General features: G+C 44.2%; 1 protein-coding gene across 1 annotated transcript; it reads left to right on the forward strand.

Annotated features, from left to right (window-relative positions):
* The first annotated feature begins 3099 nt into the window (after window positions 1-3099).
* LOC104526929 (natriuretic peptides A) lies at window positions 3100-6142 on the forward strand. Its single transcript, XM_010170517.2, has 3 exons — window positions 3100-3308; window positions 4871-5156; window positions 5423-6142. The coding sequence occupies exons 1-3, from the start codon at window positions 3189-3191 to the stop codon at window positions 5437-5439; spliced, it is 423 nt and encodes a 140-aa protein (XP_010168819.1). The 5' UTR covers window positions 3100-3188; the 3' UTR covers window positions 5440-6142.
* The last annotated feature ends 8276 nt before the right edge of the window (window positions 6143-14418 follow it).

The following is a 14418-nucleotide window of genomic DNA, read 5'->3' on the forward strand; positions in this document are numbered from 1 at the left end:
GGCGAAGGGCCGGGAGGCGTTCAGCACCCGGGACAGACGCTCCGCACACCGAGCACCGGCCCCGCCGGGCTCCCCGCGCCTGCCCCGGGCTCTGCGTCCCGCCTGCCCGGGCCCGGAGCACAGCCAAGCCCAGTTCCCCCAGCCCAGCCCAGTTCCTCCAGCCCAGCCCAGCTCCCCAAGCTTATGTCACTCGGCTGCAGCGAAGCCCCCTCGCTCTCCTGCCCAGCTTTTGGACAAAGCCTTCTCCAGCCTCTCAAGACAAGGCTGTGAAGCACGGGGAGCCCTAAACAGAGAGAGAAGTTCCAGGCATTGCCAAAGCCCTTGCTCTAAAGGAACTGAGAGAGGCAGGGCCTGTGCTGCCTGCATTCAGCCTGGAGAGTCCGGCAAAGGAAGGGGCAGCTGCATCACAGAGATAACATATTCTGATCAGCCAGAGAAACAATCCATCTTTGGGATGAAAATAAGTTTCCTCCCCCATGGAAAAAGTGAGGCACCACTCAGCTATCTTAACTGCAGCATGGCCTGTCCTCTGATCCTGGTGCTGCATGCCCTGCACCAGACACTATTACGTTTCTCTTTTGTTTCCTGCACTGATGGCCTCATCTCTTCATATCCTTCTTAATCTAATGGAATCGTGAAGCAGAGAAAGAGAGCTTGGGTAGGGTATGGCATAGTCCTGTCAAAGGGTTTAGTCATCGGGAGATGAAAGGCAGGACTGGGAGATGGATAATAGAGGGCAGAATTTGGCTTGGAAAATACAACAGCTACTGTGACAGTGAGCCACTTTATCCCCATCTACATACTCCCATACATACTACGTGAAATAGTGCACAGAAATCTCCCTGTCTTAGAAAGAGTTGTCAAGGCTGAAGTCTGGCCCTTGCATCTCATTTATCTGCTGTGGAATATGGAAGATGGAAAAGGAACAAACCAGTAAAAGAAAGAAGTATCCCCGTGTCCAGCTTACTGAATGCAATCCTGGAATATTGGATTGTTTCACAGGGACAGGTCCCTCACAGATAAACATTTCACATCCGTGACTGACACTGTGTTCCTCCATTTCTTGCTGCTGGGTTGGTGTCCCAGGGGTTGCTTTACAGATGTGCTGAACTCTCAGGCAAAAGTCAGATCAAGTGACAGAGAGTTTTGCACAGAGACAGGACTAGGGAATACTTAGTGAATGGGGGAGTGAAAAGAGAGAAACGAAAAATAACACAATAACAGATCCTAGTTATCTTAAATTGGACACTCAATATTAATGAAGAATTCTGGTTTAACTTCTCACGCTTTCTCAGTTTACAAAATGAAGTTACAAATACATACACAGCCAAGAGCAGCAGTAAGAAAATACTTGTAACTCATTAGTGAATTACAGCCATTGCAGTATGGAGTGTTAATTAACAAAAAGCTATCAGGATCTTGGTTCTTTCTTAAACACAATTTGAATAGTGCAAAATAAGAAGAATGTGTTGGGACACACAATAATACAAAAAACAAGTACTGCCTCAATGTACTGAAAAAAGAAAGCATAGGGGGAAAATGGGGAGTGCTCTTATAACAAAGGACTTTCTCAGAACACACGCAGAGTTGGGCTGTCTTCAGGGTATATTAGAAAAAAAGTAGCATTTGAGCTTGACTTCACAACCTTGAGAATGTCCTTTCTAGTACAATTTTGGTAGCGGATCATGTGAACAGTGTGTGCAGATGTTTGTACACAAACACCATGTTAAAACATTTAAAACATGAGAAATATTTTATCATTCTATTATTATTTAGAAACTGTGCTCAGGAGATTCTTTCAAGATCTATATTTGTAATAAAAGTCATCAAATTATTACTAGACTGACATTAAATTTGCTCATGTATTAATTTTTGTTTCAATTTAGAATAACAAGGAATGTTAGGAAAATGCAAGATAAGCAATATGCTTCATGATTTAGAACTCTCCTGCAGTTCTATAAAAAAGATTAATTTTTAGTTGCACTATACACACAAAGACAACACTGGAAGAGGAATTTGCAGCAAATCTGCATTTTTATAATTTCTCATTTAAGCATAGGCAGTTTTTAGCTCATCTTGAAAACTTCCATTCTCAAAGAAACAAATACTTCTTGTTTATAATATATTAAACTAAACACTTCATTCTAACCGCTCCCAAAACACACACATACACAAATTAATTCATTCTTTCTCAGGACCAGATTCGGATGCCTTTGTGGAATAACACAGAAAGCCATCTATCTAAAGTTCTCGCCAAGCAAATTGCTTTCTTGGATGCTGAAGATTATTCCTGAATCTGACCAACTCTTCTTTAAATTTTATTAATGCAGGGTCGAGCCTTACCCTTGATGTTTAAAGAAATCCCACTGATTTAAACGTTTAGCTACTAATAAAGATTAGTGTTGTTCAGTGGTGCCGAAGTCAGCTGTCGGGGGGCTGGAGGTACTCGGTGTCCCCGCAGAGTCAGTCTAGAAGTTATCGGAGGTGCAGATCGGGGCGCCTCTGTTGTTGGCAACATACAAAGTCTCAACGGTGATATCACCTCAACAGCAATGGGAAAAGAGAAGTGGCCCAAACCTGGGATTTTCAGCACACTCCATGGTATGCGGTGGCTGTGCATATTCCATATATAGAAGGAAAGTGTGCACGATACTTTAGGTATCCTAAAAGTAGATTTATCTTCAGCCTTTACTCTCCGCCAAATACTCATCTGAAAAGCCTATTGTTTTCTCTGTAGAAGATAATTTCCCTCTGGAAAACTTCTAACTGAGTGGAGTTTAGAGCAGTTTCAGGGTTGTTTCCCATCTCTGTAAATCTGACCATAGGGGTCTCTTGAAAGAAAACTGCTAAGAATTTCCAACTGGACTATGTAATCACAGTGCCTGGTATCAAGAGGAGCGGGAGTGACATGAAATCACTGACTTGTGACATACATTCCTCAGCAACAGCAGCTGCTGCCTAATGACATCTAATAAAGGGAATCTTCCCTTGACAGAGCTGCATGCCTGCAATGGGACTGGAATGTGCCCCAGATAAATCCACTGATAACCCAGGAAGCAGAGATCACACCCAAAGAGTATAAAAGACAAGCTTCGGAAGAGAGAGGATAGGACGAGGAAGAGAGAGACCTGAAGAGACATCTCAGAAGAAACAGCTTGAACTTCCCAACTACCAACGAACCAAGCGCCATGGACACTAAAGGCTCATTTTCCTTTGGCTTCCTCTTGCTGCTGCTCATCCAACTCCAGTCCAGCAGAGCCAACCCTATCTACAGCCTCAGCCCTGCCAAAGAACTGGCCAGCATGGAGGTGAGGACTCTTTCCTTTTGCAAGGTTAAACTTTTGGGGTGCTTAGTAGAGCGTGAGGTGGTGTTTTTACTTTTCTTTTGCATGATCAAATAGCCACATCGCAATCACAAAGTCTCAGTTCTTCACAGGGGTTCAAAGAAGCTCTATAAAGCAATATCCTCCAGTGCCGGGTTCACTCGAGCTCCTGGGTAGCAGCGGGAAACTAAATTCTGATGCTGTGGGATGTCTGCTTTAGGTTTTCGATTCTTTTTCTCTTAAAGATCCACCTTCCTGGGAGCAAAGTCCCAGAGAGGGGAAAAAAATCAACACAGTAGCTCTATAAGAACAAATAGAAAACTTTCAGGTGAGCTCCTGTTTATCCCACTAAGTGGCAGAACAGTGAAGCAGGACAGGCATACGGCTCTAGCTCTGTGGATTTAAGAGAACTGGCGGCATATGGATGGGAGATGAGGAGGTAAAGTGGAGCACCCAAAGTCAAACTTTTAGAAAAGTTGCTAGAGGAACAGTATGGTCATTGAGTGTGATTCATCCAGAAAAGTTTCTAGAGCTATGAAATTACCACGTGCATATTTTAATGAATGGTAGAGAACATTCATTGTCGCAGCACAATACAAGCTTAAGACGCAGTCTTGCAAGATGAAGTCTGAAAGCTCAAACATTTCCGTGGGCTGGTTCCAGTGATCAGCTTCTTGCAGCCTCAGACCCTGAGAACAAACTCCCAAAGACGATTAGAACAGTGTCAGCCAAAGGTAAAACTGTCCCATGTCTTTAGGCTGTTTCCAGCAGCTAGTCGAGAAGAGTGGCTTCCAAATGCACTCACTGGCAAACAAGCTGTAAGGCTCACTCCTCTCCTCTCTACTTCTGGAGATGGACAATTAGATTCCTCTAACTGGTTGAGCTGCCCTTGCGGCAGGTATCTGATCCCTGTTACACAAAGTTTTAAACATTACAGGGAATGGTACTCAGGAAGAAGTAAAACATTTAGCATACAGGTATTTTCAGGGAGATGCATGTTACTTGAAAGAGCAGCAACCCTGTAACTCCTGGGGCAGAGATCAGTGGAAACACCAAGAGCTTCTCCAAGTGATGCCCACTGAAATAGCCAGGGGTGACAAGCAAGCAGATGGTCTTAGCAAAAATAAAGAGAAAGCCAACTGCTGGCAAGCAGCATTGCAGGCAGCTTCTGAGAAGCTGACTATGGATTCAGAGGTACCCCGAGACTGTGCACTGCTGGTGGGTTGAGTAGCACCTCCCTGTGCAACTCAGACCTTTAATTTTTTCTCTACAAAGAGCTCTTCTAACGTTGCAATTAGGATACACTTCTGTGGCAAGCAGCTTCAACCAGCTCTCAGCTAGAACTACCCATAGGTAGAATTAATGTGAACAAGGATTTACTGCAGAGAACAGAGCTCAAGTACCACCAGCAACTCCAGGATCCAACCTGACAGTATCCCTAGGGGTGCCTATGGGACTGCTGATCAATGCAGGATTGCTGATGACTGGAAGAACTAGCAAATGACCACAAAACTAGGAGTTTCATTAAATTAATCCTTCTCTTGTAGGCTTTGCTGGAGAGACTGGAGAATAAGTTTGCAATGATTGAAGCCCTGGAGTCAAATCCTGACCTGCAAGAGCCCAAAACCCAGGAGGAGATCCCACCAGAACTCATAGACGACAGTGATGACCAGAAGGCTGAATCCAAGCTAGCACCCAGCACCCCTCTGTCCTACAGGGAGCCCTTCCTCAAGAGACTGAGGGGGCTGCAGATGCCCAGGATGATGAGAGATTCTGGCTGCTTTGGGAGAAGAATTGATAGAATTGGCTCCCTGAGTGGAATGGGTTGCAATGGTGAGTGCCACCTATGCTGTTTTGCTGAATAGAACAGACTGCATCTGTGTCATGCGACAAGGGAGAAGCAGGTTCTCATTTAAGTCTTTAATAAGACACAGTTTGAGAGAGAAATTAATTTTAGCCTAATATTTAAGCTAGTATTGGTTTTTCAAAAGAAATCCTATGTCTGTTGATTTGGTAGGTAAAAGTGCTGCTGACAAATGTGGGCGTATACCAAGAGAGAAATAGATTCTAGTAACTTTTATTTCATGTTTGGCTTGCAGGTTCCAGGAAGAATTAGGACAACTTCCCTTTACCCTACTCTGAAGAATGCTTTACAATACCTGTTCCTCCCGAGATGAAAGCCAGATGCTTTCTAAACTCTTCCACAGAAAGTTATTCCTATTTTTATTTATTTATTTATTTATTTATTTGATGGTTTTTTTAAAGAACATTTCTTACTCTAGCACCAAGAGATCATCTTTAAATAAAACTAACACGTTAGACATCTATGCTGGACCTCTCTCCTGTCTGTTGCATTAAAATTTCTTGTATTTTCCTAAAGACAAAAGCCTATGTTTTATTGGTACTCTGGTACCCACAAGGCTGGATCGATCTTACACAAGGCGGAGAAAGTATGAACTTGGTAGTAACGAAAATGAGTTTTTCACTAGAGTTTTTCCCTCTGCACTAAGAAATTATAACATATTAGCAAGAAAAAAAAAAAAAAAGCTTGCTCAACATTGAAAGACCAACAAGAATCCTCCTATAGACAGGGTTTCAGTAACAAGAGAGTCCTTTTGCTGGTATAGATTATTCAGTCAACGGAACTGCTACTCCACTGCCACAAATCCCTCACGTAAGCAAAATTCACATGAAAAGAAATAAGAAAAATCATAACACTCCACAAGTTTCAAGATAACCAGAGGGAGGAAAGGGAATTAATTGTATATGCTTTCTAGCACTGACCAAATAAAGGTTACGAGCATCAACAGAAAGATAACGTCATTAACTGTGTCTTGTCTCACTCTGCACGTGGCTGAGGTGCTCAACCCCAGCGTTTTGTGATGGATCCTCAAGAAGCTTGAATCCTATCACGGTATTTCTCATGTGAGGGCAGGTGGGGTCACCTCAATTACAAAGCAGCTAATACATAACATTTATCTCTTTCTGGGAATGACCCCTCATAAAGTTGTTCTAAACATGGCTGATGGGAACACTGCAAGTTTGATATAAAGGTTTCATTTTAGCCTTTGTAGGGTTATATTGCCAAGACCACACTGAGTTAGCACCCCAAGGACCAAAGAGCTTGGATTCCCAAGTCAGCCAGTGCCATGGCGTTGAGTCCATGAGCAATCACAACTGTCCTGTGATTGCACATACCATCAGAAACAGTATGATTTTGAAAATCTAATTTTGGGTGTCATTTCCACAAGCAGCCTGGAAAGCTCATTCAGGGCCTAAGAACACAGCAGCACCAGGATGGACTCACCTGCAGATGGACTCAACTGTAGAAGTCTAATTCTGACTTTGCTAATGTGTATGTGCACAGGGAGAGGAACGATAAGGAGAGGAACTGCACTTGGTCAAGATAGGCTACAGGGAAGCACATGTGCCAGAGTCATGAGAGTCGCTGACAACAGCTCTCAGGAAGCAGAGCTGCAGTGAAAGCGTGAGTTTGAGTGCTGAATGGCACACCACCCCTGCACATGGCTCTTCACAGCTCAAGCTGCTGTACCACTTTCACAGGGCTTATGTCACACATCACATTTCTGACAAGCTGCCCTCCCAGTCACTCCCTGTACTGCTGACACGACCTCGAGAGGCACCCACGTGCTCCCTGCCACACTGGGCCTTGTGATTCTTCCCTGGAGAAGATGAGCAGAAGCCTACACTGAGGGAATAATTTTGCTCCACTCCAATGGGAAACAAAACCCAGCATGATACAAATCACATGTCAGAGCCTCTCCTTCCAGCAGCACCAGCCAAACACAAAATACCCTGTCCAATAGTGCCCAAATAGGTTTCCCTGGCAGAAGAACTGATTCCTGGGTCCAGAATCCCAGCACCTTCCATGAGACATCTCTGCAGGAAAATGCTACACAGACTTTGCATTTATACAGAGGTGGTTTCACAAATCAAGGTGGTGTGAAGTCAGTGTTGGGGAACTTTAGTGGGGACAATGGGGCTTTCCCTTCTCAAACAGGCTTTTCAAACACACCACTGCAGCTACCTGTTTCCCACTGCAGCGAGATGGGAACACACAGGTGGGTCCCTCCACACTAGCAATGGGCAGCAGCCTATGTGCTGCTATAAAGGTGTGTAAAAACAATCCTCGCACTCTAACAATAACAGCCCTTGCTGGAGCTGAATCTTATCCAGTCAAGCAAAACTTTCATAGACACTGTAAATTGTCCCTCCCTATCAGTGCCTCAAGGCACAAAACCCTTATGAGTTCAGTGGAATGTGCTAAAAATGGCAAGAAGAGTTGGTGCTGCCTGAGCCAAAGCCAGGTGGGTCCAGTATTAACAGCAAGCCAGTTCCCGGTGGAATAAGTCTGTATTGACTTGCGGACAATATGTTTAATAGACCCTCCAGTCTGGGAGAACCTAATTGAGAGCAGGCAATCTAGGAAAAAAGCATCTCTGTGGCTGGATTTTTACTGCTACTCTCATAAACACACTGAGCTGTGAAGCTCCCCCAGGGAAATCTCACAGTCGGGTCAGAATAGGACTGCACACAGAAACAAGCACTTGGAAAAGCTGAATGAGAGAAACTTAGCGCTGATCGGCTCTACAGGCAAAGAGCATCACTTCCAAGGACAAGCAAAGCCACCACTGCTGCTGGGAGAGCTGGATCAGAGAGACCAGGGAACAGTTTTGGGAACAACCAGTCCCAAACGAGCATGCAGACAAAAGCAGCTCACTGCATATTGAGAAAGCAAGGACATCTGAAAGCTGAATGTCTCTCTAGAGCTTTACTGATTGCTTTCTAAAGAGGGTATAGAAAGGCTGTGGCCAAGAGGGTGCATAGAGAAAACATAAAAGGCTCCACTAGGAACATGCTTTCAGCAAGGCCAGGAATTTCAGCCTGTAGGTGCAGAAAGGAAGGATCCTGGAGCGAGCTAGCAAGTTAATTAATTTATCATCCATTTCACAGAACAGCCACACACACTGTGACCCAGCAACACCACTGGCAAGTGCCACTGCTCTGCTCTTTCCCGAGGCTCAGCAGGCTGGCCTTTCCAGCAGGGGAGAAAAGGGGCACAAGCAGTTACCACAGTTACACGTTCATGCTCTGCCTTACTTTGCATCAACTTGGATTTGTGTTGGTGGCACAGAGTCAAAGGATAGTCCTGCCATCCCATACACACATCAGGTGCTAACCTGACAGCCTTTTATTTCTTCTGTTGCTGCTGTCACCGCAGTGGATTTGCACAGTTGCACATGCTATCCATGAAAGGATGCAGGTATTCCTTTTAACTAGGCTTTGCCCTCTTCCAGCAGCAGCCAGTTCTGCACAGACCCACAGCTAAACGTGAGGTGGATTCCTTCAGGTTTGTAACGGATCTGCCTTTGGTGCCTGTAAATGTTGGAAACTAATCCTGGTAGAACTTTTTGAAGGAAAATATGGGACTGGATGAGAAGCAAGTAGTACCAGGCTCTTGTGAGGGCATGAGCTGAAGATTAACATATTCCTACTAAGTCTTCACACCTACACAAGATACATCTCCAGCCTTCTAGAGAAACTTCCCCTGGGGGAAGGTAAAGTTGGTGACGTGTTAACAGTAGTGCTGAGTTTTGTTTTAGGAACTGTGCTGTGAGTCAGCCCCAAGATGGGGAATCAGTGTAGCTTGTAATTGTAAACAATTCAGAAACAGTCTAACCACAGGATGCCTTTAGGACAAAGCTATCACTGCAAAGCAAGAGCTGATGTCAGAAACAGTTAATGCAGATTAGGTTCCAAGCAACTATTCAGCACTGAGCACGGGGCAGGGTCCTGAAATCCTGCTCTCCTCCACCCTGACAGGCATCAGGGTGCATTATAAACCTCAATCAACCTCCCACAACACAGCACCTAGGATGTATCCAAGTGCTATCGTGGTCATTGTCCAAAGGAAGAAATATCCCAGTGAGATCAGAGAAGGACCAGGCTAACACCCTCCACCCAGCTCTAATGACATTGCCACCTCCTGCAATGCCAGACTTCATACTCACTTCCTAATAGCTTCTGGCAGTAACCCTGACTGGCAGCACATAATTCAGCAGCTTGCTTTCCTTTGAACTTTGAAATGCAGTAATTACACTAGCATGCTTCACACACACTGTAAGGCATGAGCCTCACTTGGAAATGTGGTCTGGTTGGTGTGGGATTTTTTTTTGCAAATTAGATCTGAGGGTTTCTTTCCCCCTCAGACACTGCACTATCCCTTTCCAGCTTCCCACTAGATGAAATGTGCCACTGAAACCCCAGTCTGTGGGCAAGAATGCCAAGAAAAGCTGTCACCACTCCTTTGTTTCTCTAAGAAGTTGTATGTGAAGTACAGGGCACACATCCTCTGCTGCTGCAGGGAAGAGTAGCACCGTGCAATTTGCATAACAATCTGGCCATATCCAGCTTGCTTGATTTAAAGCTTTCACTGAAGCTTGGTCCTCAAAGGCCTTTGCTGATTGACACCTGCTTAATGAGTTCGTCCCAGTCATCCTAAGCAGCAGCTTTTTACAGATAATAGTACACTGGCACCATGCCCAAAGACAGAGGCTACCAGCAGTATGGTCAGAATTTAGCAGAAAGCTTGTTGACAACTCTGCTGTGCCCAGAACAGCCTCTCCCGGAGCCTCCCACATGCTTACCCAGAAGTACAGCTCCCATGGGACAACTGGCACCCAGTTGTCCAACACTTGTCTCCATTTTCACACCGAAAAAGGAAGAGTCCAGAGGCATTGCTGAGAGATAAAGGAAGTGGGATCTTTTCTGGTGCTTTTCTCACACCTTTTAAGTGTGAAACATCTTGAAACAAATCAAGAAGGTTTCTTGCAGCAGATGTCTCTGTGCTGTCACTCCCTGCTGGAGCCGAACCATTGCCACTCCAGTGACAGCTGCTATGGACAAATAACATGAAAAGGGACTTTTCTGCTGGCTCCAGTCCCCAATCCTTTACCAGAGCAAGTGATAGAATGCAGCGGGCTTTGTTCTTTGAGTCTTAACCCTGCCATCATTGCAAGTATAAAGAGGTCTCCTCACAGCAAGGAAAAGGATAACACCAGAGTATAACACAAAAAGGCAAGAAGAGACTTTAAGACCACAGGATGGGCTCTTGTACCTCACTGCCAGCAACCAGAAATAGCTGCTGATTTTGGTAATTTTCACTGCTCTTTTCTAGCCTCCCATCACCCTATCTGAACAAAACCAAAGGGAGTTAGTATGACTGGGGTTCCTAGGTCAAAGAATCCTGAGCACATCAGTTCCCCTCTCAACAGTACAACTTGACCTTTGTGAACAGGAGGTTATAACACACCTATATTTTGTTTTCCTAGCAGCAGATTATATCACTGAGTGAGATACTTCCATAAAAAAAAGACCAAAAAAAAAAAAAAAAAAACAACTTACAACTGTAATCACAGTTTGGGGTTTTTTATGTGGGAAGGAAGAAAGGAGGATTTGTAAGACCTTCACATCTCCTGACTGCTCTCTTTGGAAAGCCAGCAGAATCCTGTATAAAAAAAAAAAAAACAAAACAGAGTTGGGAAGAAGGGAAGTTTTAAGAAAACAGAAAGTAGGGAGCAGGCAGCTATGGTCAGGCCTGCTATGCTGGGAATTGGGAAGAAGCAAGAAAAAAGATAAAATCAATGTGTAATGTCAGCCATCTCACAGAGATATTCTCTAGAATAAGCATCAGGGAGCTGCTGGGGGAGTCAGCAAGGCTCTCAGGGCTGCCCTGTCTTTTCTGTAAGAGTCATGAGTTCTTCAACACAGTATTGTTTCCTATGTTCAGCTATTCAAACTGGTGTATGTGGGTTCCAGTCTCCTGCTCCTAGCCTTAAGAATCACCAAGATGTGTGTTAAACCATACACAGCCAACACAGCGACTCGTGCTTTTATTTCTGCAGTTTTGAAACAGCATCCTGACTTGAAAGGGATATCCTGATCACTGTTAAGCAGTGAACTCAGCATCTAAACCTCACAAACTGATACCCCTCACTTCCCAGGTGGTGGTGGAACTCACTGCCGTCTCATTCCAGCTATGAACAAGCTTTTAACACACTGCATTTAAAAAACTACAGCAGATGCTAAAGAGGCTGAGTGCTTCCCACTGCCGCTGAAGAGCGCTTCAGCACCCTGGACAACAAGAGCAGCTTCATCCTCTTCTCTTACACATGCACAGCCAAAGCTCCAGGCAGCCATCCTCTGCTTCTTCCTACATGCCTGTATAAAGCAGGCAGCTTGTATCCTGCCAGCAAAGCAAAAAAACCCAAAAACCTCACTAAACAACACTGAATTCTTCTGCTCGATACACAGTTCACAGGTATGGGGATCACGATGCATGGTTGGATTTAATGATTCTATAAACCTCGTTAGGAAGGGATTTTAATCTGAACATGAAGTTGGTTGCTTTAAATATAAATGTATTATACAGCTTTTCTAGTAACCACTTCTATCACTCATGATCAAATGCAAGACAAACCACCACTTATAACTCTTTTTGCTCTCTCCTCCTTCAGGCAAGAAACTACTGCTTTTCCTCTCTGCAATAGGAATCATGTTGCATATAATCTTGACACCCACAGCAGCCCTAAAGCTGACAAAGGCTCCAAGTGTCTGGTGTCTGCACCAGTCCAACTTGCTGCCTTAGTAGGTTTGGCTACAAGGAAGGTGCCATCACACCGAACTGTCAAGCTGTGTCTGTAAGCATGGACAGACTCACCCTTCCCATCCCTGTTTTCAGGGGCAGGAGGTGAGAAAGTAGCCAAAAACCAGATAGTCTATTTCCTCCTTTACTGTTATGCTGAAGTGGCAGTCGATGTACCTCAATTTCAGGAAGGAAATACTTCTCTCATTCCCTCCTACATCCCTGCATTTATGACTGAAGGCAGGAGCAGAGCTGAAGCAGAGCTCCCCCCTGCTCTGTTCTCCTGATGACTCTTCTACTCTGATTCCTTGCTAGGAGCACAGCTTAATTAAGACCACCATGGCACTTCTTATTTAACTTCCAAACACAGATTTTTCTGCCATCCACTCCCAACAGATGCTCCTGTCTGTTTCAGGCTCTCCCTGCCATTACATACACACCAAGCAAGAGACTGAGGGCAAGAGCCAGACAAGCTGCTGGCTGGCTTTGTATCAGAGTGCACCAGAGAGCTACTACGTGCACCCTGTACAGCACAGCTACCTGATCCAGAAAAACTGCACACACAGAGGAAGGCAGTGAGCTTTTGGCTCAGATATTCCTGCTCAAAGACTGTACTTACTCATATTTTCAGCCTACAAGCGTATGATGAAAGATGAAAAATTGGCACAAGTTCTGTGTCAGGTGGACAGCAGGATAAAGCAGGAAACTATCTGCTAAATAAACTAAATAAAAAGCTAAAGAGGAAATGAAGATTTTTTTCATATCCTGGAGAAGCCATCTGTAAAACAAGAGGTGCAACACTGCACTCTGAATGTCATTAATTTACTGGGAGGAAGATGGAAAGCACAAGTTTTCAGGTGAGAAAAGCAGCACTCATCTCTAGCACAATGTCCACAATTCAGCTCCTTATACATTTGATAATTCCCTCCTGGGGAATGTTGAGACATAACACTGGACTAGAGTGGCCACAACCTAAAGGATTACACTAATTCCTATCTTTGTCCATCCTCAGAGCACCTTCTGCACAAACTGTTCAATCCAGACAGCTCATAAATAGCAACTACTCATCTGCCTCAAATCATGTTCTTGGATATTGCCATGTTCTACCAGTTTTATTATAATAAAGGGCAAAAATAAGACAACACTAGAAACATCAAAAGGCCTTGAAAGTGCTGAAGGAGACACACAAACATTTTACTCTTAGACATGTTATGGTTACATGAATACTTCCCAAGTGCCATAGTTCAAATAAAAATATATTCATACAAATTTAAAAAAAATACAATTTATATACACTGTGGAATTAGCTTACATCATTTCATAACAAAAAAACAGTGCAAAAAAAACAAATGGAAAGGTAAGTTGCTACCATTGGAATGGCTCACAGTAAGTTAACAATTCAAAACTGCATAATTAACACTGCACAGGAAATTATGAGGCAGGGGAGAATGCCCCACGCTACCCCCTAACTTTTGTCATCAATACTAATCCAGTTCTTCGTTACTATTCCTTTAGTGTTGCTCTGAGTAAAAGGTTACAGGCACCTATGTTAGAAATAAGTTTCTTGGTAAATCACTAAGCAACCAGAGCCAGAGTAGAAGCAGTTAGTGTGTTGTAAGAAAGGAATTAAACGATCAAATTGTGAGAACAAGACTGATTCAACACAAGCCCCTTTGCATCAGTCCTTAGCAGAAGGGAACTGCCCATCTCCAATCTCCATATGAACTTGTAATTCCCTTTCTGCAGGCCACATAACAGTGATTGCACACCGAGATTTCCCTTTAGAGCAGCTGACAGGGTCACCCACCATCCTCATTTAAAACTTCTTTACTGAAGGAGTGAAAGGGGTGTGTTTTCCAGCTGAAACATTTGAATAAGAGACACACAGGCAGAGCAGAAAGTGCTGACAGCAGGTTGCAGGCAAGTGACCTTCTCATGGGGAAGGACAGCTGGTGCTCAGACAAACCCTGACAAGATTTTTCAGTCTGTCTTGTCTGGATTGCCTAACTCCAGGTCTCAGTAGTGATGACAAGACACCCCGCAGCAAAATACACTGCGACAGCTTGTATACAGAAATAAAATGGGACGTGACCAGCTCAAAGCAAACAATCTAAGGAACCCTATTCAGGTGCAGGAAGAGAAAGAACCTTCCACACACAATCACTCAACATGAGCAAGAGTAAAAAGGTTTGTCATGGAGAGACAGAGCATTTTCAACAGGTGCTCTGACAGTATGGGATTGCTAATTCCACGTGAGAGTGATCTGAAATCCCATCAAAACAGGATTCCTGTGATTTGTAACTGCCCATGAGCACAAATCCTTTGAACGAGAAGTAGGTTAACAGAAGCGTATTTCAGACCTACAGTCCAGCTTCAGGGAGCACAAAGGGGTGCTGGAAGTTTCTTGGGAGCTCAGGGAACACAGGCATT

Source organism: Antrostomus carolinensis, unplaced genomic scaffold (genome assembly GCF_000700745.2).
Source record: "Antrostomus carolinensis isolate BGI_N321 unplaced genomic scaffold, ASM70074v2 scaffold37676, whole genome shotgun sequence".
In the NCBI taxonomy this organism is placed as follows: Eukaryota; Metazoa; Chordata; class Aves; order Caprimulgiformes; family Caprimulgidae; genus Antrostomus; species Antrostomus carolinensis.

Coding starts and splice junctions, on each gene's coding strand:
- LOC104526929 (XM_010170517.2), top strand. CDS start 3,189: ATGGACACTAAAGGCTCATTTTCCTTTGGCTTCCTCTTGCTGCTGCTC. Junction 3,309..4,870: donor AAGAACTGGCCAGCATGGAG/GTGAGGACTCTT, acceptor CTTCTCTTGTAG/GCTTTGCTGGAGAGACTGGA.